The 26,454-nt window shown below is 38.6% G+C and overlaps 1 protein-coding gene across 3 annotated transcripts in view; it reads right to left on the bottom strand.

Moving 5' to 3' along the window:
* The window catches only part of SCARA5 (scavenger receptor class A member 5), a 162,014-nt gene that overhangs the window by 7,835 nt on the left and 127,725 nt on the right, over positions 1-26,454 (bottom strand). For 2 of the 3 annotated variants that reach the window (XM_069071927.1, XM_069071926.1), the window contains exon 8: positions 2,914-3,111. In XM_069071927.1, coding sequence (XP_068928028.1) covers positions 2,914-3,111 — 198 coding nt within the window. The remainder of the gene's footprint in view (positions 1-2,913; positions 3,112-26,454) is intronic. The other variant, XM_069071928.1, reaches the window with a different exon arrangement.

The raw sequence follows: 26,454 nt of genomic DNA, 5'->3' as shown, positions 1-26,454 counted from the left end.
TATCTATCTATCTATCTATCTATCTATCTATCTATCTATCTATCTATATCTTCCCAGGTTTCTCTGAATCCCTTATCTTTGCTTTTCCATGTAGTGCTCTTTCTACCACACCATAATAAATAATAACAATAAATAATCGCTAGCTTTTTTATAGCATTTTAAGATTTGTAAAATGCTTTACAAATATTATCTCCTCTGATCTTCACAACAATTCTGGGACATAGATGCTATTATTATCCCTATTTTACAGTCAAGGGAACCAAGGCAAATAGAAGTTAAGTGATACAGGGTCCCACTGCTGGTAACAGTCTGAGGCTGAATTTAGACCAGTGTCTTTCTTTTTTCTAATTTTTTCTGTTTCTTTTGAATTAAATATCTTTCTGACAGCAGGTACAATATTCTGTCCCTTATATCACCTAGCTGTCTCTCTGCTTCTGTCTCTCTCTCACACACACACACACACGTGTGTGTGTATGTCTGTGCACATGAGCACATTGACTTCCTCATTTGTAAAATGAAGAGACTGAACTAGTCACTAGAGGATCCATAAAATTCCTTCCAGCTCTAACATTCAGTGATTCTGTCTCTAAAGTAAGGCCCATGCTAGGGACATTTTTGTTTTTGCTGGGACTTGTGATTCCACTGGAATAGGGTACTTCTGTTACAGAAACTCCTTCCACAAAAGCAGAGCAGTGACTGATCTGTAATTTATAGACTCAAAAAGTTGCCTAGGGGCAGCTAGGTGGCACAGTGAATAGAGCACTGGCCCTGGAGTCAGGAGGACCTGAGTTCAAATCCAGCCTCAGATACTTAACAATTACTAACTTTATGACCTTAAGCAAGTCACTTAACCCCAATTGCCCTACCTTCCCCTCTCCAAAAAGCAAAAAAAAAAAAAAAAAGTAGCCTAGAGGCATTGAAAGATGAAATGATTGCTCATGGTCAGAAGACACATGGCCTCTCTATCCATGATTATATATATATATTACATATTATATTATTGTAATTATATATTATATAATTATATAATAACATATGAATATAATTATAAATATTATCTATTTATATATATGAAATATTATGTCCATTATATTTGTAAAGCACTTAGCACAGTTCCTGGAAGGGAATAGAAACAATAAATGTTTTTTCCTTCCTTCTTCCCCTTTTCCCTCCTTCTTCCCCTTTTCCCTCCTTCTCTCCCTCTCTCCTGCTGTCCCTCCTTCCTTCCTTCCTTTCTTCCTCTCTCTCTCCCTCATTCCTTCCTTCCTTCCTTCCCTCCTTCCCTTCCCTCCCTTCCTTCCTTCCTTCCTTCTTTCCTTCCTTCCTTCCTTCCTTCCTTCCTTCCTTCCTTCCCTCCCTCCCTACCGTTGCTTCAACTAAGGAAATAATTTAAATCACATGGCAAGAACTTTAACATTCTGCCCCAATAATCCAAATAACCTTAAGATACTTGTGTTATCTTTGAGGCTTTCTCACAAATGTCTAAAAAGCCCAGGGCATTTTGAGGAGGTAATTATATAAACACATTAGCCAACAACTAGAGCAGGGGGAAAGCATAGGTGTAGCATAGTAGGGAGATACCCTTGGCTCTGCAGCCAAAGAATCCAAGTTCAAATGTGACTTCTGACACTAACATGTCTGACCTCCAGCAGCTGCTCAATCAATCTTGTCAATCTCCCTTGACAAGTTTCATCTTTTGAAAAGTGAGGGGAATAGAGCAGACCTCTCCTGAAGCCACGATCCCTCTCTGATTGCACAGGCCTATCTGCTTGTTAATGTGCAGGTTTGCTTTAGGCTGATTGCCCATGCCACATCTGAACAACTTTCCTTACTTAGACCTGAACAAGTTCATGATTTTATTTCACAAATGGCTTTGTTGTCATTTGTTAGAAGACAGGTCATGATGGGGGGAAGGGAACAGTGTAGTGGAAATTATTTTTGTTTATTCTTCTTGTAAACAATATAACATCCATTTCTTCTAAGGAAATATGTTGAAAACAAGTCCAAAACTTTAAAAGAAAGTGAGAGAACTGTTCTCTCCTCAGGGCTTCATTCCTCAAAACTCAAAAATCCTTCTGAACTCCCCAGGTGGCTGTCAGTTTCTAGATTTTACAGGAAAGAGGGTAGAGGACACATCATGGGGAACCAGCTGGTTTTCTGCCAGATGTTTTCAATGAACTTCACAAGAGCTGTTTGAATAAATGCCACCCACACCTAAGGGAGTTGGCGATGGGCAGAGGGGAGAGAAAAGAGTACAAAAGAGTGGAGAAATGGAAGGGTCAGTTTTGGAACATGTTCCCCCTAGTTCAGTTTCAGTTTTCCTCTTTGGAAATAAGAGGTTCATAGATTTTGAGCTAGAAGAGATTTCAGAAGTCCTCCTGTCTGACATCTTCATTTTATAGCTGAAGAAACAGAAGACAAGGGAGAATGACAGAATCATAGAGTTTGAAGGGATCTCAGTGACCACTTAGTCAAACTCCTACCTGAACAAGAAACCTCACATTTGGAGCAAGTGGTCATCCATCTTTTGCCTAAATACCTCTAGAGAAGGGGAAATGTTCTGAGCAGAGGCACATATACAGTGTCTCCAAAAAACCCCCCAGTATTCTATATTCTTGTTTTTTAAGTGGATTTTGTTATTGAAAATTATATTAATTTCTTTAGTTTGTTTGATAAATCAAAATGTCCTAAATATTGAATATTCAATAATAAATGTACACCTTAAAAAAAATTCCCTCGTTTACATGCCCTAATGAAAGAGGCTGTTCCCACCTCTGGGTCCTGAAGCAGCCCTTTCCACTTTGGGACAGCTTTAACGGTTAGGAAATTTTTCCTGACACAAAGTCTAAACTTACCTGTGGGTGGGTTCCACTCCTCTTTCAGAACCTTCCCTTTCTCATCTCTACACCTTACCTTGCCCAAATCTAGCTGTTCTGTACACCTCCTCCACTCCTCGGAAGCCTAGCATCCTGCACACCACGTCCCCATCCTTCTTGTCCCATCCATCGTCGCACACTGTCCCCCAGCGCCGGTCATGGTACACCTCCACACGTCCCTCATGGGGGCCAGAGCCATTCACCAGCCGGATCATCATACCCTTAGGGCTACCTGCTGGGAGAGAATTCACAAGTTATAGGATCATAGATTACAAGCTGTGAAGGTATATGATAGGTCATCTAGTCCAGTTCCTTCAAGGACATTCAGGTCCAGAGAAACTAAATGATTTGTCAAAGGTCACACAGTTAGCAAGTGGCAGATCTGGATTATTATTAATAATAATAGCTATCATTTATATGAACTTTTAAGGTTTGCAAAACACTTTATTTTTTTTATCCTCACAACAATCCTGGAAGGTAGGTTTTATTATTATATCTCCTTTTTACAATTGGTAAAACTAAGGCATACAGAGATGGAGTGACTTGTCCAGGGTCACACTTTTAGAAAATGTCAGAGCCTAGATTTGACCTCAAGTCTTCCTGACTCCAGGTCCTGTTCTCTATCCATTGTGCTCCCTAGCTGCTTCTAGGATTCAGTCCCAGGTCCTACAACTCCAAATCCCAAACTCCAACTTCCACAGAACCAACCTTGAACTGAGACAGAACACTCCAACTTACAAACACATTTCAGGCTTAGTCCCAGCGTCTTTTCTCATTCTCATCACCAGAGACCAAGATGCAACTTTGTCCTGGGGCTTCTATAAATTCTAAGAATTTGTCTTAGAATGACCATTGAAACTTTCTTTTGATTTCAGGGGCATCAATGAGCCAGTTTATGCCTTTTTATTGTTCTTCACCCCCTTAAAATTCTGTTCATGCCCTTTATTTTTACACCATAATCATTTCTGGTTCTATAACCCTCCTCCCTCCCTGACACCCTTCCTACAGAACCCTCTCTTGTAACAAAGCAAACATGAGTGACCTCCCCTGCCAAAGTAAGCAATTTTCTGCTCAAGAACCTGGATCCACTGTCGAGAGGAGGAAGTTTTGTTTCATTATCTGTTTTTCAGGACCCATGATTAGTTTCCCCATTTACTTTTGTTTCCTTTTGTTTTCCCTTTTCACTGGCCTTGTTGTAATCACTGGGCATAGTGATCTCTTGGTTTTTGCTTATTTTGCTCAGCATCAGTTCATACAAATCCTCTCCTGTTTCTTGGGACTCCACCAGACTCACCATTTCTTATTATTTAATAATAATATTCAGCCACATTCATATGCCACAGTTTGTTCAACCACTCCCCAGTCCATGGGAGTTCACTTCGGTTGCGAGTTTCTTGCTACCACACAAAAAAAGGGGCTGCTATGAATTTTTTCTTTTCCTTTTTTGGGGGGATGGGGGTAGGGATGATGCAGATCAGTACATGCTATGTAATTTATAGTTTTAGAGAGCAACCTAGGTCACTGAGATGTTGTAACTTTCCCAGGGGCACCTTGAGATGAGCTCTCCATTCATTCCCACAGCCCTGATGCCTAGGAATGTTTCAGTCTATATCCAAATTTTGGTTCTGCTTTTGACTTCCCTGGAGTATGTGCTGAATGGTGGGATCACTGGGTCAAAGGATAGGAACAGTTTGCTGGCATAATCCCAGACTGTTATCCAGGACAGTTAAATCATTTCAGTTTTACTGCGCATTCCTCTTTGTTTTCCTTTGGCCCCTCCAACATTGACTGTTTCCTTTTTCATAGTGGGGGGAAGGGTTATAGCCAAGTGGCAGGCTATTCTGTGAAACCTCAGATTTGTTGTAACTTAGATTTCTCTTGTTGGATCTTATTTTTATATGAATGCTTATAGTTTATAGGTCTTTTAAAAACTGTTCATATATTTTGTTCTTATATAGCAGTAGTTCTTTAAAATGTGGTCTGGGGGCCCCTGGTGGTAACTGAGACCCTTTCTGGGGGCCATGGGGTCAAAATTATTTTCATGATAAAACTGAGTCATTTAAATATCTAAAAACAAAAATTGGAGGGTGACTGTTATAGGATAGGAGCTTGATACAGAATAAAACTGTGATTTCATTGGGATATGGAACTTTTGAATGACGAGACTTCCTCTATCAGTACAGGTCAGTACCTTCTTTGCAACTTATAGACTTAGAAAGTTTCCTAAAGCCCTGAGAAGTGATTTGCCTCTGGTCAATATGTATATGTTATATATTGTATATATTGTATACATGTCACCTGTTCTCCATTCCCCAACTCTGCTGGACCTTGGCCTCCCTTTGTGAATTTGGGCCCAACTGTTGAGCATTCACCTCATGCTACCTGGCTTTGGGTTCACCACTTCCTGGCCACCCCTATGCCATACCAGCTTATGACTACCCACCCCACTCCTCCTACCCTTTCTTACTCTACCCCCAGGAATATCAATCAAATTAATGCTACCATTCCTGAAAAGAACATCTGCCCTCTGGTTCTAATCCCAATTCCCTCTGATGTCCTTGTCCAAAACACTCCTCCCTGGCCACCACTGCCTTAAAAATATTGTCTTCCTCTATAAAAACATATGCTTCTTGAGGTTTTGTCTTGCATGTTTGTACTTGCATCAGCAACATTTAGCACAGTGCTTGATAGATAGTAACAAATGTTTTTTCATTCATTCATTCACTTGTCCGAGGCAGAACTCAAGCCCAGGTCTTACCCTCAAAGCCAGCTCTCTAGAAACTCTGCCTCTCTTGGTCTCATATATTTGTATCCATTTCCTATTTATCTTGGATATCAAATTGTTATTAATGATATTTAATGCAAAGATTTTTTACCACTTGCAGTTAGTTTCTCTTCTTATTCAATCTTCATTGATTTTGTTCATGCAAAAGTCTTTCATTTTCTACTACCTCTCTTCTGAACATTTGCTTGGAAACTAGCAACTCTACTAGAAAATGTGTAGAGAGAGAAGGAAAAAGGAAAAACCCTGACATTGTTCAAGCTTTTGGGGGGAGGAAGCCAAGACCAGTGTCTTAAGTGAGGAAGGAGTACCTGTCTAGCCAGAGGGAACGTACAGTATATACATAGGATGATGTGAGAGATCCCAGGAAGGTCCTCTCACTTCCAAAGCTTTTTCTCATATCACAGGGACTGAAATGCTACCACTCCAAATTCACTCACTTTGTTTCCTGCTCCCAGTGAAGATTTATTTCTTCTTCAGTTCCTGAGGTTCCATCCAGTTCTAAGCTTCCAGCTAGCTCTTATTAACAGAGACTTCCACCACCAGCAGAAGTGACACCCTCTATTATTATTTAATATCTGTGTTTGAATCAGAAGATTAGATTGTTCTCCAAAGCATGGCAGCTGGCTAAGAACATAGACCTGAAGGAATGGGATATAATATATATGTTTGGATGAGAAAGAGTAAAGGAAAAAGAGAGGAGGGAGAGGGAGAAAAGGAGGGAGGGAGAGAGAGAAGAAAGGAGAGAAAGGGGAAAGAAAGAGGAAAGTAAAAAAAGGGAGAGAGAGAGAGAGAGAGAGAGAGAGAGAGAGAGAGAGAGAGAGAGAGAGAGAGAGAGAGAGAGAGAGAGAGAGAGAAACAGCAACAGATAACTAGATCACAGGCTATGTCCTAGGTAGAACTTTTGGGTAGAACTAGGTAGAATATTGGGATGCTCTGTATACCAGAGTGGGAGGAATTCATGTAGAGAGAAAAAGTTCCAGCAAGGGTAGGTGGTGGGTGGGTGGAGACCAACTTCAGTTTACTCAGTTTTGTCTTCAGTTGGCTCTGAAGGTGAGGTTGGTGGTTATTCATGGATTCAATTAAGAACTGAAATTGAAACAATTTTCTTTGTCCCTATAATAGGTCGATTTCTCCAGAACAGAAGACCACATTTAATTAACCAGCTTCCTGCTGCTAATAATATTTGTAAAGGAAACTGTTCCTCCCCAGTGACGAATGTAACTGGAGTTTCAAGTATTCAATGGCCCCTTCATTGTCTAAACAGATATTCATGGAATTAACAAACCATATGGGGAATTTTCACACTCTTAAAAACAACAATTTCCAATTACATGGCACTTTGAGGCTTACAAAACATCTTCAAAACAACTCTGTGAGGTCAGGAGGGCAAGTATTATGATCTCTATTTTATAGATCAGGGAACTGAGACTAAGAAAAGTGAAGACATATCGGAAATCACAGATTTAAATGGCAAAGGTCAGATTCAAACTCAAGTCTGTAAATTCAAATCTAGAGCCTTTATTGCTAAACCACACTAGGCGCCACAGCTCTTATGTTATTGTAACTGCTTTTCATTCAGTACCGTTCCATGCAATGCTCTCTGTTCAGCAATGCACCCTTCAAAGCAGCGAGAAAGATAAGATTAGAAAGGAATAATGGAAAGCCAGATCAAATCAAGTGGCTGAGAGAAAAGAAGATTGATGCTTACTTGCTACCTTCTGGGATACTGTGTGCGGCTAGACAGATCCATACATGTTGGGTTCTAGAACACTCTTGGCATATGGGTATACAGTGTGCCAAGACATATGCTTGATGACAATCTTATTATTTTTCTACCTAGCTAGATGTCTCAGTGGAGAGAGTGCCAGCTTGAAGTCAGGAAGTTCTGAGTTCAAATCCAACCTCAATTATTTACTAGCTGTGTGATCCTGGATAAGTCACTTAACCTCTATTTGCCTCAGTTTCCTCTGAGGGAGGAATGGGGGTAATAAAAACACCTACATCCTAGGGGTGCTGTGAGGACCAAATGGGACAATAATTGCAAAATGCTTAGCACAGTGCCTGGCACATAATAAGGGGCCATATAAATGTTAGTTATTATCGTTATTAAACTCACAAAGCTTTTCATCTAACACCCGTTTTACTTATTTTCATGGCTTTTTAGAACACCTAACTGGACTTTCCCATTTGAGAGATTACAAGATGGAACTTAGATAAACAAAGTGGTCAGATTGAGGGCAAAGGGCCAAAATCTGAAGAAGGCAGCTCAGGAACTCTCCATATGATGTCTGTGCTATTATACAATTTCATAAGGATGCAATTATGCCAAGCTGCCACCAGGGGACAGTGATTTTGTTGTTGTTCCTGTCTTGTAGTCTGAACATTGAAAACTGGGATTAAACACTGTAACATGTTTTCCCACTCAAATATGCTTTTTATTTAACCTAGACCTTGCTAAGATAGCTAAAAAGAAACATAAACTAGTATCATTATAATGAAGTAGAAGAATGTACAATTTGAACAAGAATTAAAGAAATCCAAATACATATGCACAATCTAGTGCCCTTCTCATTAATTTTTAACTACTGAAATTCATTGCTTAATTCAATTCTGCTTCTTTCTCCAGGCTCAAGTAAGCTTTAATTCACCTAGGAACTTTCTTAGGATCATATGCTCCAGGGGCAGCTAGTTTGGCACAGTAGATAGAGCACCAAACCTGGAGTCAGGAAAACCTGAGTTCAAATCTGGCCTCAGACATTTACTAGGTGTGTGACCCTGGGCAAGTTGCTAAACCCCGATTGCCTAAAAAAAAAAAAAGAATTATACACTTCAGTAAATATGATGATTTGCTCATTCTCATATTTTCTTAGAATCTAAAACATAGAGCCCAGAGAATTCACAGTGCCTTTTTCTAGGGTATTCTAGTTTTCCCTAGACCCTAACTCCCTTCCTTAGTGTCATCCCTGGGCCTTGTTCTCTTTTCTCCCACTACGTAACCACAACCTAAGAATATTTTCTTCCTTTAGGTATTGAATTACAAAAAACAATTTAAATGGGATATAGCTTTAAAGATTCCAATAGGACAAGCTTAAAGTCTCCTGGAAGTAATTTGCTGACTGATGGTAGGGAGGGGTCTGATTATGGAATCTTAATTTTGCAGAGAGCTGATCGGTTCACTGGTGTTCCATACTTTATCCTTCACCTAGAAAAGCAGCATAGTCCTACTGGCAGTCCCACTGGCAGTTTGTACTTTCTTTTTAAATTAAAAAGAAAATTCTTTTCAGTTCCAAATTCTCTCCCTCCCTTCACCCTCTCCCTAAATGCATTGAGAAGGCAAGAAATACAATACCCATTATCTATATGAAGCCATGCAGAGCGCATTTTTACATTAGTCGTGAAGTTTGCTTTTTCAATATAAATTTATTTCATTCAATTCAGATACTGAATGAGGTGGATATGAATTTCATGGAGGTGCAATTAGACAGCTGTGGGGACTGGCAATAGTTTGGAGGAAACAGGCTAGTTAAGCAGATGAAACTTGTGCCTCATGGTAGGAACTGAATATATATAGCACAGAAGTGGAATCAGACTCCTTGGATGGGTTGTATTGTCAATTCAGAAAACATTTTGAGGTCTCATTCAAAGGTTTGTTTAACTAATTCCATTGGTCCATTTTTTTAGCATCACATAACTAGGTTTAAGTAGTTAAGAATATAAAAAAGGTTTTTTTAGAAACATAATGTCTTCCAGGGTCTATGATCAAGCAGAACACCCTAGGGGTCTCAAGTCTCTTTCTTTTTTAATCCATCCTCCACAAAGGTGACAAGCACTAAGTTAGTCCTTTACTCAATAAACTCCAGGAGCTCTTTACTGCCTCTAGAATAAAATATGGACCTCATTGTTTAGCTTTTAAAGTTCTTAACAACTTGGCCTCTTCCTGTCTTTCCAGTCTCATTACATATTACCCCACTTCTCATGCTCAGAGATCCCATCCTAGCCAAATTGGACTTATCTGTTCTTTATATGCCAAACTCCATTTCCTTTCTTTGTGACCTTTCACTGACTATCCCCCCGTACCCAGAATGTACTCCCTACTCACTTCTGCTTTACAGAATTCCTCTCTTCCTTTAATTACCACATTTCCCAGTCCCTCAATTGCTAGGACTCTCCCTCCCTTGTATTTAACTGTATTGTATTTATTTTGTGCTTACTCTACAATATGTACATATATCTGTATATATACACATACATTACATTGTGTAAATACACACACACATATCTATATATATGGGGGTGGCTAGGTGGCACAGTGAATAGAGCATTGGTCCTGGAGTCAGGGGACCTGAGTTCAAATCTGGCCTCAAAAACTTAACACTTAATAGCCGTGTGACCTTGGGCAAGTCACTTAACCCCAATTGCCCTGCTCTTCCCCCTCCAAAAAAAGTAAAAAACAAACAAAAATATATGTACATATGTAGTTGTTTGCTCTCCAGTAGAATGTAAACTTCTTAAGAGTATTGATTGCTTGATTTTTTTATGTATTTGTATTCCTATTAGCTAGCATAGTGTCCAGCACATAGTAGGTACTTAATAATTTCATGTTGCTTGATTGAACTGGACACCAACATCAGATACAATCAAGAACCTAGATGGGTTCACTTTTAGCCAGTCTAACTAAGGGGAGCTGTCCTTGGTCCCTGAATTGGGTGGGGCTGGGAATATCTGCACACTACCCTATTTTGTCATAGGCAATGGCTACCAATATCAATCCCAGGTCATGGGTGGTTGCAAGACAGAGCAGGAAAAGTGAGCCTAGAACCAAGCTATCAGGATAGCACAACGTAATAGAAAGAATGCTGGACTGGAGTCAGAAAGCCTGTGTATTTGAATCTTAGCCCAGAGACTTATTATCCATGTGCTTTGGGCAAATAATTTAATTTCTCTGGGCCTCAGTTTTCTGAGTAAAAGAGTAGGTTGAACTAAATGACCTCTAAGGACCTTCCATTTCTAAATTTATGACCCTATGATCCCTTTCCATTCAATAAGCATTTATTTAGTCTTCTATGTGCCAAACACTGTGTGATGGACTGGGGATGCAAATATGTTTTAAAATGAAATAATACAGGCCCTGCCATCAAAGAACTCAATACTACTTTGGAAAACAAAACATACACAAATCTATGTACACAAAATATGTACAGAATTAATACAAATTAATATTGGGGAGAGCACTAACCATTAAGGAGATCAGGAGATGTCTACAGTAAGAAATGATACCTGATCATGCTTTGAAGGAGGGTTGGGATTATATGAATTGGAGTTAAAGAGGAAGACTGTTCTAAGCAGGGGGGATAGCCTGTGCACAGAGATAGAAGACTGAATGTCTGTATGGGGAATATTAAAGAGTCTATGATATGACATACAGCCAAGAAAGTCACAATGTACATGTATATGGTTTTGGTATCTCATAGAAAAAGTGGTCATGCAGGTGTTGTGGATCCAGAGGGAGAAGTTAAGGTCAGACACCAGGGCACTAGGTAAAATTGAGGACACCATGACAGAGTAGGTGAGCTGAGGTGGGTGTCTAGCAGAGCAGGCAGCAGAGCAGAAGCAGAAGGGGAATCTGGTCTAAACAAATAGGTAGAGAGTGGATTCTGCTGGGGGTGGGATATGGACAGTGCAGGCCACATGATGTCATTGTTGCTACTATTCAGTCATTTTAAATTATATCCAATTCTTTGTGACCCCATTTGAGGTTTTCTAGACCATTTCTTCTAGAGCTAATTTTACAGGTGAGGAAACTGAGGCAAATAGGGTTAAGTGACTTTCCCAAGGTCACACAGCGATTAGGTGTCTGAGATCAGATTTGATCTCACAAAGATGAGTCTTCCTGATTCTAAGCCAGGTGCTCTTTCCACTGAGCCACCTACCTGCCCCTCAGGCAACATCATAATAACTAATATTTACATAAGGCCAACTGTGTGCCAGGCACTATGCCAAGGAATTTATAAATTCTTAAAACAGTGTAACCAAGCTATGATTACTAATGCTAGAAGGGAACCTATCCTTTCTAAATTAAGAAAAGCCTTCCACATGCATCATAACATAGAATTCTCACTCCTCTGATTTGGAAAGTGATCTGAGAGGTCATCTAATCCAACCTATATTTGAGCAAGAATCCTCCTAGAAATAAGCCCCCAAATGGTCTTCCAGTCTCTGCTTGGAGATCTCCCATCAAAGGGAATCCACTGCTTTCTGAGGGAGCCCACTTCACTTTTGGACTGCTCTAATTGTTAGGGAATTTTTCCTTACCAGGACCAAGCCCTGACTCTCTGTATTTTCTGCCCCAGGGGTAGGGAACCTGTGGCCTTCTAGGTCTTTAAGTTTGACTTTTTGACTGAATCAAAGTCTTACAGAACAAATTCTTTAAGGTTATCTGAAGGCCACAGTTTTCCCACCCCTGTTCTACCATTATTTCAAGTTCTATTCTCTGCTGCCAAACAGAATGAGTCTAATCCCTTCTCCATATCCCAGCTGGATACCCTCCCATTTATTAAGGTCCATTTCTAAAACAGGGTGCCCAGAACAGAATGAACCAGCCCCCTAACCACCATGATCTGAGGCTGTCTACCATGATAACAATAAAGAAACTGAAGGCATTAGGCTGATTGCCCAGCAATTGCCTTTTTATTTCTGGGGTCACTTGATGGACCCTAACTAGAATTCTGAAAGAGATTTAGATTTCCCCTAAAGGGAAACAGTGGAGACAGATCCAACACAGCAGGCATCTTGCTGCTCTGCTTCCATCTTTCAGGACGTGGTTTCATGCTGTGAAGCTGCTTTTTTTTTCCCACCCCAGACCTCTTCTCTGCTGACACCTCCCCTGGGCAAGATGTGGGTTTGCAACATGATCTGGGCTGTGATGCAGATTGCCCCATCTTGGGGATTTAGGGTGTGCAGGCGGATGCCCAATAAGCAAGATCCACTGAGAAAGGCCAGGAAAGGGATGCGGGGACAGGCAGACTGGGAAGCTCTCTTCCCAGGCTTCAGCTTACATGACTCCCCTCCTCTGGCTAGGTTACATGCCTGATTGACACTGCTATCCAGCAAGGGACTTGGAACCTCTCCATGGACTCAGACAGTGGCTCCCTCTGTAGCCTGGGGTAGAGTCTGTGACCATTTAGGAGGCTTGGGTTTCTGTGTCTGGAAGGTTTTGTCTTAATGGTTCTTACCCTGGAGGTGAAGCTTCACTACCAGGCAAAACTAAGAGCTTATGGAAACTGTCTCACTCAATGCAATGTTTCCGGTTCTAACTAATCAGACCCAGTGCCACAGTGACTGCCCAAGTCTGGCTGGTGGCCCTGGGCTGGCCTTCTGTGGCAAAGCCACTGCTTCAGAGTGGTCCTCCTATGTGAGATGTATCCCTAGTCACCCCTTCAAAGTTCATCAAAATGGGCCCTCCAACAGGCTGGCAGCCAGGAACTTAGAGAATCTTTTGCAAGGGATTTAGAAAAAAAAAAGTCAAATGGTGTCAAGGATAGAAAGCTGGCCTCAGAGTCAAGAAGGTCTGGGTTCAAGTCCTCCTTCTGACCCACATAAAAACTGAGGGATCTGAGGCAAGTTACATCTCAGTGCCTCAGGATACTCTCTAAGACCAGAGCAGTACTCATCTGTATTGGTAGAGGGCGCTTCCATATCAATGAATTAGCAAATCTGGACCCCAAAATATAGCTACAGAGAAGTGGGTAGGCAGAGGGAATAACAATATCCCCTGAATTTAAGTAGCGAGGTGGCACTGTGGATAAAGTGCTGGGCCTGGAAGTCAGGAGGATTTGAGTTCAAATTTGACCTCACATACTTGCTAGCTGTGTAACCCTGGGCAAGTCACTTAACCCTGTTTGCCACAGTTTCCTCATCTGTAAAATGAGCTGGAGAAAGAAATGGCAAACCACTTCAGTGTCTCTACCATGAAAATCTCAGATGGGGTCACAAAGAGTCAGGCACCACTGAAAAACGACTGAACAGCAAAAGGGTAATAATAGTTATCCCACATAGAGGCAAAGAGGCACACTGTGTGATTTTTAGATGTACCTGCTCCTTTCCATTCCCATGCTGCCACCCTCCTTCAGATCTAGGGCCATTGGAACAGCCTCCTAACCAGTGTCTGTGCTTTGTCTCTCCTTTCTTCAGTCCATCTTTCACATTACCAACAAATTAATCTTCCTAATCCATAGTCACAACCTTCAAGGGTTCCCTATCACCCTAAGGATAAAATACAGGTTCCTCCACTTTGTCATTTTGGGCCCTCCACAAGTCTGCCTTCAGCTTCCCTCATTGAACTTTATTTCATATGACTCCACTTTGGCTACTCTATGTTCCAGCCAAACTGTCTTCAACTATTTATACAGGACACTCCCTCTCCCCGCCTTGCCAGCTCCCCCATGTCTAGAATGTGGTCCCTCCTCACAGCCCAGGTCATGTGTCACCCTCCTCCAGGAAGCCTTCCCTGATCCCATCATTTAAGAGTATCCTTTTTCTTTCAATTTTCCTTGAGCATTTTATTTGGTCTTCTCCTCTTCTCTCCTTGCTTCCTCCCCTGAACCACCCTCCTTTAAGACTGTAAGTTCCTTAAGGACTTGGTTTATGTTGGTTATTTTTTAAATCTCTCTATCTTCATTGCTCAGCAAAGTGCCTGACTGCCAGTAGGTATTTTATAAATAATCTCATATTAGAGAGACAGAATGATGTAGGGGATAGAAAGCAGGTTTCAGCCCTGTTCAAGTCTTTCTCCTAATACATGTTAGCTGTGTGACCCTAGACGAGTCACATAATCTTTCAGTGACCCAGATAACTCTCCAAGGCACTAAGTTACAAGGCAGGTGCCCTTTTGCATTGGTAGAGGGACTTTTCACATCAGGAATTATTTCCCTAGGAACTAACCAAGGAAATGACAGGTTCAGTCCAAAAAGCAAAAGATCTCCCACTACTTGACTGGCAAATGCTTCTCCACATTGGGAAGCCATTGCAACAGATAAAGTTTTCAGGGAGCCCATCCTGAGCTACCCAATAAGAACTGGAATCAGAAGCCTGGGAGATGCCCAAAGTGAAACCCTTGGTCTCTGCTGAAAGCCGCCTTCTTTATTTCTCTTTCCCTTTCTCTGTGGGTGTCTGATTTACATTTATCTTCAAAAACCTCATTTATAATAGTATTTTGAGGTCTGCAATGAACACTGAGCACCCTAATCAATCCCCATTACACATATTTTATCTTGAATGAATGAATGAGTGAAGTGGCATTTATTATGGTTACTTAGCACTGGGCTAAGTACTGGGTATTCAGACACAAAAGGTAGTCCCTGCCTCAGGGAACTCACATTTTAATGGGGTTCTAATACACACACATACACACACACGTGAGGTTTTACTTGCAAAGCATAGAAAGGTCTCATGATCCTTAAGGTATAGCATCAAAGCAGCTGCAACATTTAAAAAAAATCATTTACTAGGAATGCTATTGTGCTATAAGAAATGACAAGCAAAATGCTCTCAGAAAAACCTAAAAAGACTTACATGAACTAAGGCAAAGTGAAATGAGCAGAATGAGGAGAACACTGTACATAGTAACAGCAACATTGTACAATGATCAATTGTGAATGACTTAGCTATCCAAGACAATTTTGAAGGACTTGTGACGAAAGGTTCTCCAGAGAAAGAACTAATAGAGCCCAAATGCAGACCAAAGATACCTTTTCTTTGCTTTCTTTAGTTTTCTTGGTTTGTTTTTTTTGTCTGTATTTTCTTTCACAGCATGATTACATGTGTATAACCTATGTCAAATTGCTTGGCTTCTGGTTGTGAGGTGGAGAATTTAGATCTCAAAATTTGAAAAATAAAAGGATGTTAAAATTGTTTTTACATATAATTGGGGAAAAATAAAATATTAGATTAAAAAAAAACATTTACTATATATCAGGACCCATGAGGTAGGTGTTATCATTCCCATTTTACAAATTAGGAGACTAAAGCTCAGAGGGATTAAATGACTTGCCTGGGTCACATAGGAATATATATTTGAGGTAAGATTTGAACCCAGTTCTTCTCAATTCCAAGTCCAACTATCCAACTATGTAACTATATCAGGTTGCCTCATTATGTTAAAGATACTATACTAAAATAGGGGCTACCAAGATCTTTATGAAGAGAAGCTATTTTCACCTTAGAAACTGTCAAACTCTTATAAACCAGCACCTTATTTTTTATTTTGTTAATTTACAGATTTAAGAAAATGATGGAGAAAACATTAGTAATACTGGAAACTAATGACTCCATGAGGCATCAAGACATGATAACACAAAATCAAAAAAGTTTAAAAAAGGGAAGAAAATGTGAAATTTCTCATTAGAAAAACAACTGACCTAGAAAATAGATCCAGGAGAGATAATATAAGAATTATTGGACTACCTGAAAGCCATGATGAAAAAAAAAGCAGCCTGGACAACATCTTTTTAAAAATTATCAAAGAAAATTGCCCTGATATATTAGAACCAGGGGGCAAAACAAAAATTGAAAGAATCCACTGGTCACTACCTGAAAGAGATGACAAAATGAAGACTCCCAGGAACTTCTTGACCAAATTCCAGGGCTCACAGATCAAGGGGAAAGTATTGCAAGCAGTCAAAAAGAAGCAATTCAAATATTGGGAAATTATAGTCAGGATTATGCAGGATTTGGCAGCTTCCACATTAAAGAACCAGAGGTCTTGGGATATGATATACCAGAAGGCAAAGGAGTTAGGCTTACACCTAAGAATCAACTACCTAACAAAATTAAATATAATTTTCCCCCTAAATCTTTCAGGGGGAAAAATGGACACTTAAGGATATTTAATGAAATAGAGGATTTTCAAGGATTCCTAATTAAAAGACCAGAGCTGAATAAGAAATTTGACCTCCAAAAAGAAGACTCAATGGAAACATAAAAAGGTAAAAAAAAAAAAACAAGAAAGAGAAAATATGAGAAATTCAATAAAGTTAAACTGTTTATATTTCTATATGGCAAGATAATATTTGTAACTCAGTGACTTTATTACTTTAAGAGCAATTAGAAGGAGTACATGTAGAGAGAAGGTGTGGATATATGGTGACTTTGATGGGATAATATCACAAAAACAAAATAAAGAGGTGAGAAAGAAAATTGCACTGGAAGAAAAAGGGAGAGGAGAGATTGAATGGGAGTAAATTATATCACATAAAAGAGGCATAAAAAATTATTATAATAGAGAGGAACATGGTGGGGAGGGCAGGCTATGTAAACCTTACTCTCATCAAAACTGACTTGAAGAGGGAATAACATAAACACTCTGTTAGATACAGAAATCTATCTTACCTATAAGGAGGTAAAAAAGGGATGGGGATAATAGAAGGGGGAGGGGAGATTGATAAATGGGAGGGTAGACTGGAGAAACTGACGATCAGAGGTAAAATATTTGTAAGGAAGGAAAGGTTGGGAAGTAAGAGAGAGAGTGAGATAAACAAGTGAAAAATAGCATGTAGGGAAATACACAGTTATCATAACTATAAATGTGAATGGGATGAATTAACCCATAAAACAGAAGTGGATAGCAAAATCTATTAAAAACCAGAATCCTACAATATGTTGTTTGCAAGAAACACATCTGAAGCAGAGAGATATACACAGGGTAAAGATAAGGGGCTGGAGCAGAATCTATTATGTGTCAGCTGAAAGAAAGAAAGCAGGGGTCCCAATCTTGATCTCAAAGTAAAAACAAAAAGAGATTTAATTAAAAGAGATAAAGAAGGAAATTATATCTTGCTGAAAGCTAGACAATGAGGTCATATCAATAGCAAACATACATGCACCAAATGGTATAGCATCTAATTTTTTTTAATAAGTTGAATGAGTAGAGCACCGGCTCCAGTGTTGGGATGACCTGGATCAAATCCGGGCTCAGATACTCAGCACCACACCCAGAAATAACTGGCCGTGTAACCTTGAGCAAGTTACTTAACCCCGACTGCTTTAAAAAAAAAAAAAAAAGAATGTATGAAAATCCTGGGGCGGCCAGGTGGCTCAGCAAGTAAAGAGCACTGGCTCCAGTGTTGGGACAACTTGGAGATCGAATCCCGGGCTCAGACACTCAGCACCACACCCAGAAATAACTGGCCTTGTAACCTTGAGCAAGTTACTTAACCCCGATTGCTTAAAAGCAAAAAAAAAAAAACATAATAAGTTGAATGAGTTACAGGAGCAAATAGATAATAAAACTAAATGAGTGGAGTACCTCAACTTTCCCCCTCTCAGAACTAGATAAATCTAACCAAAAAATAAATAAGAAGGAGGTAAATACAATTCTGGAAAAGTTAAAATCTCTGGAGCAAGTGGAGTGGGAATAGAAAAGAATATCCCTTTTTCTCAGCAGTACATGGCACCTACACAAAAATTAACCATGTATTAAGATATAAAAACCTCACAATCAAATGCAGAAAAGCAGAAATAGTAAACACATCCCTTTTAGATCATAATGCAATAAAAATTACATTCAATAATGAACAATGGAAAGATATTAAAAATTAATTGGAAATTAAATAATATAATCCTAAAAAACAAGTGGGTCAAAGAATAAATCATAAAAACAATTGATAATTTGATTAAAGAAAATGTCAACAATGAAACAACATACCACAACTTATGGAATGCTGCCAAAATGGTACTTAGGGAAAATTTATATCTCTAATTTCTTACATCAATAAAATAGAGGGGGGGAAAACAGATCAATGAATTGGGCATGCAACTAAAAAAAACTAAAAAAGAAAAAATTTTAAATCCCCAATTAAATGCCAAATTGGAAATCTTGAAAATCAAAGGAGAGATTAATAAAAATGAAAGTAGGAAAACCTATGAACTAATAAATAAAACTAGAAGCTGGTTTTATAAAAAAAAAACAATAAAACTGATAAACAATTGGTTAATTGGATTAATAAAATGAAAGAATACCAAATTACTATTATCAAAAATGAAAGGGATAAATTTACCACCAATGAAGAGGAAATTGTTAGGAGCTATTTTGCCCAATAATATGCCAATAAATTTGACAATCTAAATGAAATGGATGAATATCTACAAAAATATAAATTATCCAGATTAACAGAAGAATAAATAACCCAATCTTAGAAAAAGAAATTGAACAAGCTATCAATGAACTTCATATGAAAAAAATTCCCAGGACCAGATAGATTCACAAGTAAATTCTACCAAGCATTTAAAGAACAATTAATTCCAATACTATATAAAATATTTGCAAAAATAGGCAAAGAAGAAGTCTTATCAAATTCCTTTTATGACACAAATATAGTATTGATACTCAAACCAGGAAGAGCCAAAACACAGAAAAAAACCATACAGACCATTTCCCTAATGAATATTGATGCAAAAAAATTTAAATAAAATGCTAGCAAAGAGATTACAGCAATATGTCATGAGGATCATATACTATGGACCAGGTGGGATTTACATTAGGAATTCAGGGTTGGTTTAATATTAGGAAGACTATCAGCATGATTGACCATGACCAATAACAAAGGCGATAGAAGTCATATGATAATCATATCATATGATGGATGTACAAAACACCTTTGACAAAATACAGTACCCATTCTTATTAAAAACATTAGAAAGTGGAGGGAAAAAATATAGCTTACCTTAAAATAATAAATAATTTTTTCTAAAACCATCAGTAAGCATTATCTATAATGGGGAGAAGCTAGAAGTCTTCCCCTAACAATCAGGGGGTGAAGCAAGGATGCTTAATATTACCTCTATTATTTAATATTGTACTAGAAATGTTAGCCATAGCAATAAGAGAAGATAAAGGAATTAGAATAGGCAATGAGGAAACAAAACTATCAGTTTGCTGATGATATGATTGTATACTTAGAAAATCCTAGAGAATAAACTAAAAAACTATTTGAAATTATAAACAACTTTAGTAAAGTTGCAGGATACAAAATAAACCCACATAAATCATTAGTATTTCTATATATTACCAAGAAAGACCAGCAGCAAGAGATAGAAAGAGAAATTCCATTTAAAATAATTGTAGACAATATAAAAAACTTGGGAATCTATCTGCCAAGACAAACCCAGCAACTATCTGAACACAACTATAAAAACACTTTTCATAGGGGTGGCCAGGTGGCTCAGCTAGTAAGATCACCAGCTCTAGTGTCAGGATGACCTGGGGATCAAATCCGGGCTCAGATACTTTGTACCACACCCAGAAATAACTGGCCGTGTAACCCTGAGCAAGTTACTTAATCCTGATTGCTTAAAAAAAAAAAAAACACTTTTCACATAAATAAAGTCAGATCTAAACAACTGGAAAAATATTAATTGTTCATGGGTACGCCAAGCTAATATAAAAAAATTTACAATTCTACCTAAATTAATCTATTTGTTCAGTGCCATACCAATCAAACTATCAAAAATTATTTTATAGAGCTAGAAAAAATCATAACAAAATGTATCTAAAAGAAGGATACCAAGTGAATAAATGAAAAAAAAAATTCAAAAGAATGTGGTCTGGTCATACCAGATCTCAAACTGTATTATAAAGCAGTAATTATCAAAATAATCTAGTACTGACTAAGAAATAGAGTGGTAGATCAGTGGAATATATTAGGTACAAATTATATTATCATAAATGACCATAGTAATCTAGTATACCATAAACCCAATGATCCAAGCTTTTGGAACAAAAACACCTTATTTGACAAAAACTGCTGGGAAAACTGGAAAACAGTATGGCAGAAACTAGATATAGACCAATATCTCATACCATTTACCAAGATAAGAAGATATAGAGGGCATTACAAAATGTAAAAGAGATAATTTTGATTATATAAAATTAAAATGTTTTTGCACACGGGGTGGCCAGGTGGCACAGTGAGTAAGAGCACTAGCCCCAGAGTTGGGATGACCTGGGATCGAATCTGGGCTCTGATACTTAGTACCACACCCAGAAATAACTGGCTGTGTAACCTTGAGCAAGTTACTTAACCCCAATTGCTTTAAAAAATTTTTTAGCACAAACAAAACCAATGCAACCAAAATTATAAGGAAAGTAGAAAACAAATATCTCTGATAAAGGCTTCATTTTCTCAAATATCAAGAGAACTGAGTCAAATTGATAAAAACACAAGTCATTCCCCAATTGGGAAATGGTCAAAGAATATGAACAGGCAATTTTCAGAAGAAGAAGTCAAAACTTTCTATAGTCATATGAAAAAAATGCTCTAAATCACTATTGATCAGAGAAATGCAAATTAAAATAACTCTGAGTTATCACCTCACACCTATCAGAGTAGCTAATGTGACCAAAAAAGAAAATGTTGGACGTTGGAGGAGATGTGGGAAATCTGGGACACTAATGCACTATTGGTGGAGTTGTGAACTCATCCAACCATTCTGGCAAACAATTTAGAACTATTCCCAAAGGGCTATAAAACTGTGCAATACTGCTGCTTGGTCTATATCCCAAAGACATCCAAGAAGAGGGAAAAGGACCTATTCATAGAAGAATATTTATAGCAGCTCTCTTTGTGAAGGCTAAGAACTGGAAAATCAAAGGGATGCCCATCAATTGGGGAATGGCTAAACAAGTTGTGGTATATGAATGTAATGAAATATTATTGTGCTGTAAGAAATGACAAACAGGATGATTTCAGAAAAACCTGGAAGGGCTTACATGAATTGATGCACAGTGAAATGAACAGAATCAGGAGAACTCTGTACATAGTAACAGGAATAATGTTCAATGAAGAACTGTTAATGACTTAGCTCTTCTCAGCAAGATAATCCCAAAGGACTAATAATAAAACATACTATCTGCTTCTAGAGAAAGAACTGATATTGACTGAATATAGACTGAAGCATTCTGTTTTTCACTTTCTTTCTTGTTTTTTTCTTTTGAGTCTTCTTGTACAAAATGACTAATGTGGAACTGTTTTACATAATTGCACGTGTATAGCCTATATTTAATTGCTTACCATGGCGGGGGGGACAAGGGGATAATAGAGAGATGTAGAATTTGGAATTCAAAACTTTAAATAAAATAAAAATGTTAAAAATAGAAAAATATTACCTATCAGACTTACAGATAAAAGAAGAATTTATGAATAAACAAGAGATAGAGAGCATTGTCAGATGTAAAAAAAAAAAAGTATGTCATTCATGCTTTTCCGCTCTTAAAGAGCTGGTTGTTAAATATTTTCCAGCAAGCCCTGCTGGGATCCTGCACACCATAAGAGCTGACTCCACCCTGTTGTCAACATTTCCCATGCTGAAATTACCTTGATTTATTTTACATATGTTTTGCTTGAAGGCAGGAGTGTGTTTCCTTTTCATCACCTAGATTGGGGATTTCCTAGTTAAATTTTCCAGAACTATGAAGATAATCTTATTTACAATTTATACTGGTTGGGGACTCCTGCTTGTAACACTGTTTCTTGATGCAGTGAAGAGGAAGATTACTGTAGACAACAGGACCACAGTTCCAGGTGGTACCTGATGAGCTTTACAGACTATGTGAACCATCAGCTGTGGTCTACATAACCAGATCAACATAGCTTGAACAGCTTAGGAAAATTAAGACTGCAGGGATCTCACATTCTGAAGGCAGTCTTGCAAATGACCCAAATGGAGTCATGTTTCCCACCAGATGCCATGTCTATTGGAAATAGTTAGTTTGGGGTTATTTCTGTCAATGTTAGTAATTTGTCCAAGCTAGTGATACATTTTCTCATACCTCTCACTTCCAGGTTATAGCAGAATGGGAATGCTATAAGATTGTACAATCAGAATGCTCTCACAAGAACTTGTACCCCAAGGATTTCCTCTCTGACAGTGCCCAGGGTTCTGTTCTCAATTGCCTGTTGTGTCTTTTATTCTAGGTCAGGGCCTCAGGCACTGACATGAGGACACGGTGACCTACCTTCATAAGTGTGAGATAGGGGAGTATTGGTTGAAAGAAGGAACAGGAAAGTTAAGAGAGCTGATGTGGTTATCTGTGGGTGGCAGAAAGAAATCGGGGGACGAGCCCAACCTGGATAGGTTGTGAAGGATCTTACCCCTTGATCAGAAGTAACCTTAGACTAAACTAATTAGGTTTGTGTCTGAGCAGAGCTCTGAAGCTCCCCTTGCCCTCTCAATAACATCATAAGATCTCTGGGAAAAGAGGAAAGCCTAATCTTCAAACTACATCTGCCACCCTCTACCCCACTGCAACCCAAATAAAGAGAAAACATGTTTTGCGAGTCCTTGCTCCATGTCACAGCTGGATGTCACTCCCCACCTGGATTCCCTTATTCCAAACTTTAATTGGATCTCTTCTGAATGTCCCGAGCATCAGGGAGTATATTGCAATGCCCCATTCCCCCATTTCTTCTCTCCCCGCTTCAACAGTGGTGTGGGGGTCATGACAATCCTTGAACCTACTGGGGATCTAGGCTGCAATTATTTTGCATCTCTCACAAGGCAAAGAAACAGGGAATCCCTAAGAGGTTTGTGGAGGAGGACAAGATTCTCCTGCTTCTTAGCAAATCCTATTTACTCATCATTTTTTTCTACAAAAGCATTATAAACATCTTCAAACATACCAATGAAATGAGATTGTTCTGAGAACAGACACATATGTTAAGTGTAGGATTAATTATCTACTTTCCATCATACCAATGGGAGAGTCATATGGTCTGCATGCCTACCCAAGTAAGTCACAGATGTTACAGAACCCTGTATTCTCCCTGTAACTCTTGAGTCATGGAAAGCACTCTCTTTTGGAACCTTGATGTAAGATAGCATTGGAATTACAATCACAAGTGGAAAAAAAACATTTAATTTATATTTAAAACTTCAGAGTTTTGTCCTAAAGAAAGGACAGCTTTGCATCTCCTATGAAAGTGGGAGGAATGAGGCAGCAGGGGGTGCTATTATAAAGCAGTATCACTAAGCCTTTTTATGGATTACAAATTACTACAGTGACATTTCAAAATAAGGGAAGCATAAAACAGATTTAGCTATCCCTTTTGCAGGCAGTGATGATAGCACATGTGGAATGTATACTAATACTTATAGGGTCAACTGCCAAGATCCACATTGAGTGCAGCAAAGATAATGATTTAGCTTGGTTTGTTCACCATTTTTTTTACTGATTTATTATACAAAAACACTATAAACATCCCCAAACATGCCGATAAAAAGAAATTGTTTCAAGAACAGATACATATACACAAAGTGAAAGATGAACAATTTCCTCATCATATGGACCAAATGTATTTCAAAGGCAATGTCCAATCTTAGAAAGTTAAGGCTGGAAAGGACCTTAGAGATTGTTCAGTCCAACCCTTTTTTATTTGATAGCTGAGTGAGTCCAGAGAGAATAAATATCATGCCTAAGGTGAATTCAGAGTCACTAATTTTGAGTTAAAGGCAGAGCCAAGAGTAGAACTCATCTTTTCCAACTCCTCCCAAAACATTGATACAGTGGGCTTCTATTCTAGGTAATGCTCAGCTAATGAAATGCTTAACTTCTACCCACAGCTTCTATTTTTTTTAAGTAGCCAATTCTGATGGAACTACCTTAAATCTATCTTTCAAAACCTTGCTGTGTTCTGTTTTTTTTTTTTTAAAGCTATGTTCTGGTAGGTTTGGATTTATGATTGGAGAAGGAGCTGGCCCCTTTCAGAAAAGGTAGCCTGAAGAAGTAGATGCCTTTGAACCAAGTTTGCAAATAAGAACTGAAGGGTGTGTGGTTATCAGTCAATGTGTATTTAAATTAATCAGGCAACACATAATACCTGGGTCATTTCTATTGAGAGAAGAAACCTTGGAGTTAGCTAGCCAAGAAGCTAAGGTAGCTTCTTCAGCCTGGGGAAAAGACTGGAGACAAGAGAATGAATTGTTTGGTTTCCATATCTCCCACTTCTGGCCATGGATAGAAAGACAGCAAAGCTAGAACCAGGGGAGTCAGAGGGAAAGGGAAAACAATTGCTTTATTTGGTTTAGCTTATTAGCACAGAGGACTTCTAGCTTTGAAAGAGGAAAGTTGAAGGCAGATGCAAAAAGTCAAACAGGACTTTTGATGTCAAACTGTCCTGAAGCTCCAAAGTATGTATACCCATGATGTGAGAAAGATTTTTATTCTAAGCTATTTAGTAGGCATTGAAGGTTATGCTATGTTAAACCTTAGGAGAAATTGGGATTAAACTAAATAGTGTTTGATAACAGTTAAAAAGAAGTGACAGTCTGTGAACAAGATAACATACCTAGGGGAACACACTTAGGTAAAGATATTTCTTTCAATATCCCTATGTATTATTAAAAATAATGATCAGTAACAATGGTTAGTACTTATGCCTCGCTATTTAAAGAGCTACATTTTTTTTTTAAGCAATCGGGGTTAAGTAACTTGCTCAAGGTTACCTGGCCAGTTATTTCTGGGTGTGGTGCTGAGTATCTGAGCCCAGATTTGATCCCCAGGTCATCCCAACACTGGAGCCAGTGCTCTTACTCGCTGAGCCACCTGGCCACCCCTAAGCAATTGGGGTTAAGTAACTTGCTCAAGGTTACCCGGCCAGTTATTTCTGAGTGTGATGCTGAGTATCTGAGCCCAGATTTGATCCCCAGTTCATCCCGACACTGGAGCCGGTGCTCTTACTCACTGTGCTACCTGGCCGCCCCAAAGAGCTACATTTTTTAATATTAAAAAAGATAATTGAGTATAATGATATGCTAATCTTTCTCTCAAAAACCTGGATGTTACTTTTTTCTGGTAGCAAAGAACTTTGAACAAAGTGGGTTTCTACTGATTAAGTTATGGCTGCACGTAATAGAATATGAATTCAGAGAAACCTGAGAAGATCTATGTGAACATATACAGTGAACTTTGAACAAAGTGGGTTCCCATTGATTAAGAAAGGCAGGATGTAATGGGATATGAATGTAATACAATATTACTAGGTGAGAAAAAAATGACAAATGAGAAGAATTCAGAGAAATTTGAGATCTAAACGAACCAATGCAATGAAGTAAGAAGAAAGGATAAACAATATACACAACAGCTACAATAATGTAAGTGAAAAGAAGACTAAAAGGAAGCTAAACTGAATTATAGAAACCAACCTTGGTTCTAGAGAAAAGTTATGGGAATATGCCTCTCTCCTTCTAACAGAGAGGCAAGGGACTATGATGTCTGATGTTTATACATTGTCATACACGGTCACTGTAGCCTTTTTTCTTTGTTAAAAGAGAGAAGTTCAGTCTTCTGCAGGGGAATGGGGCTATCAGAAATGATAGTTATGTAAAAATAAAAAGCATCAATAAAAACACATTTTAAAAACCAAAACCATAGCAATTCAGATTATGAAGTTGTAACCTATTACATAGGATGGCTATGTATTGTGATCAAGGTAAGTGCCTACGATTTTCTTTTTCAGATGAGATCTGTGACTTAATTGGTATAAGGAACTCCCAAAAAGGAGACTCCATCTACCAATGCAGATTAGTGATTGCTCTGCAACTTATAGTCTTTAAAAAGCTGCCTAGGGCACTGAGAGATTAAATGATTTACCCAGATAGTAAATGTCAGAGATGAACTTGAGTACAAATCTTCCTGACTCCAAGATCACTATCCACCATGCCATGTTACCTCTTACAAATCTGTGCCAACACAGCATAAACTGCCTTTGCTCACATCTGTTTGCTGTGCACATGAATCACTAT

This window comes from Petaurus breviceps, unplaced genomic scaffold, assembly GCF_028583685.1.
Source record: "Petaurus breviceps papuanus isolate PSGF00001 unplaced genomic scaffold, PetGlider_PUasm1.0 90845, whole genome shotgun sequence".
In the NCBI taxonomy this organism is placed as follows: Eukaryota; Metazoa; Chordata; class Mammalia; order Diprotodontia; family Petauridae; genus Petaurus; species Petaurus breviceps.
This window is presented reverse-complemented; position numbering and strand designations above follow the sequence as displayed.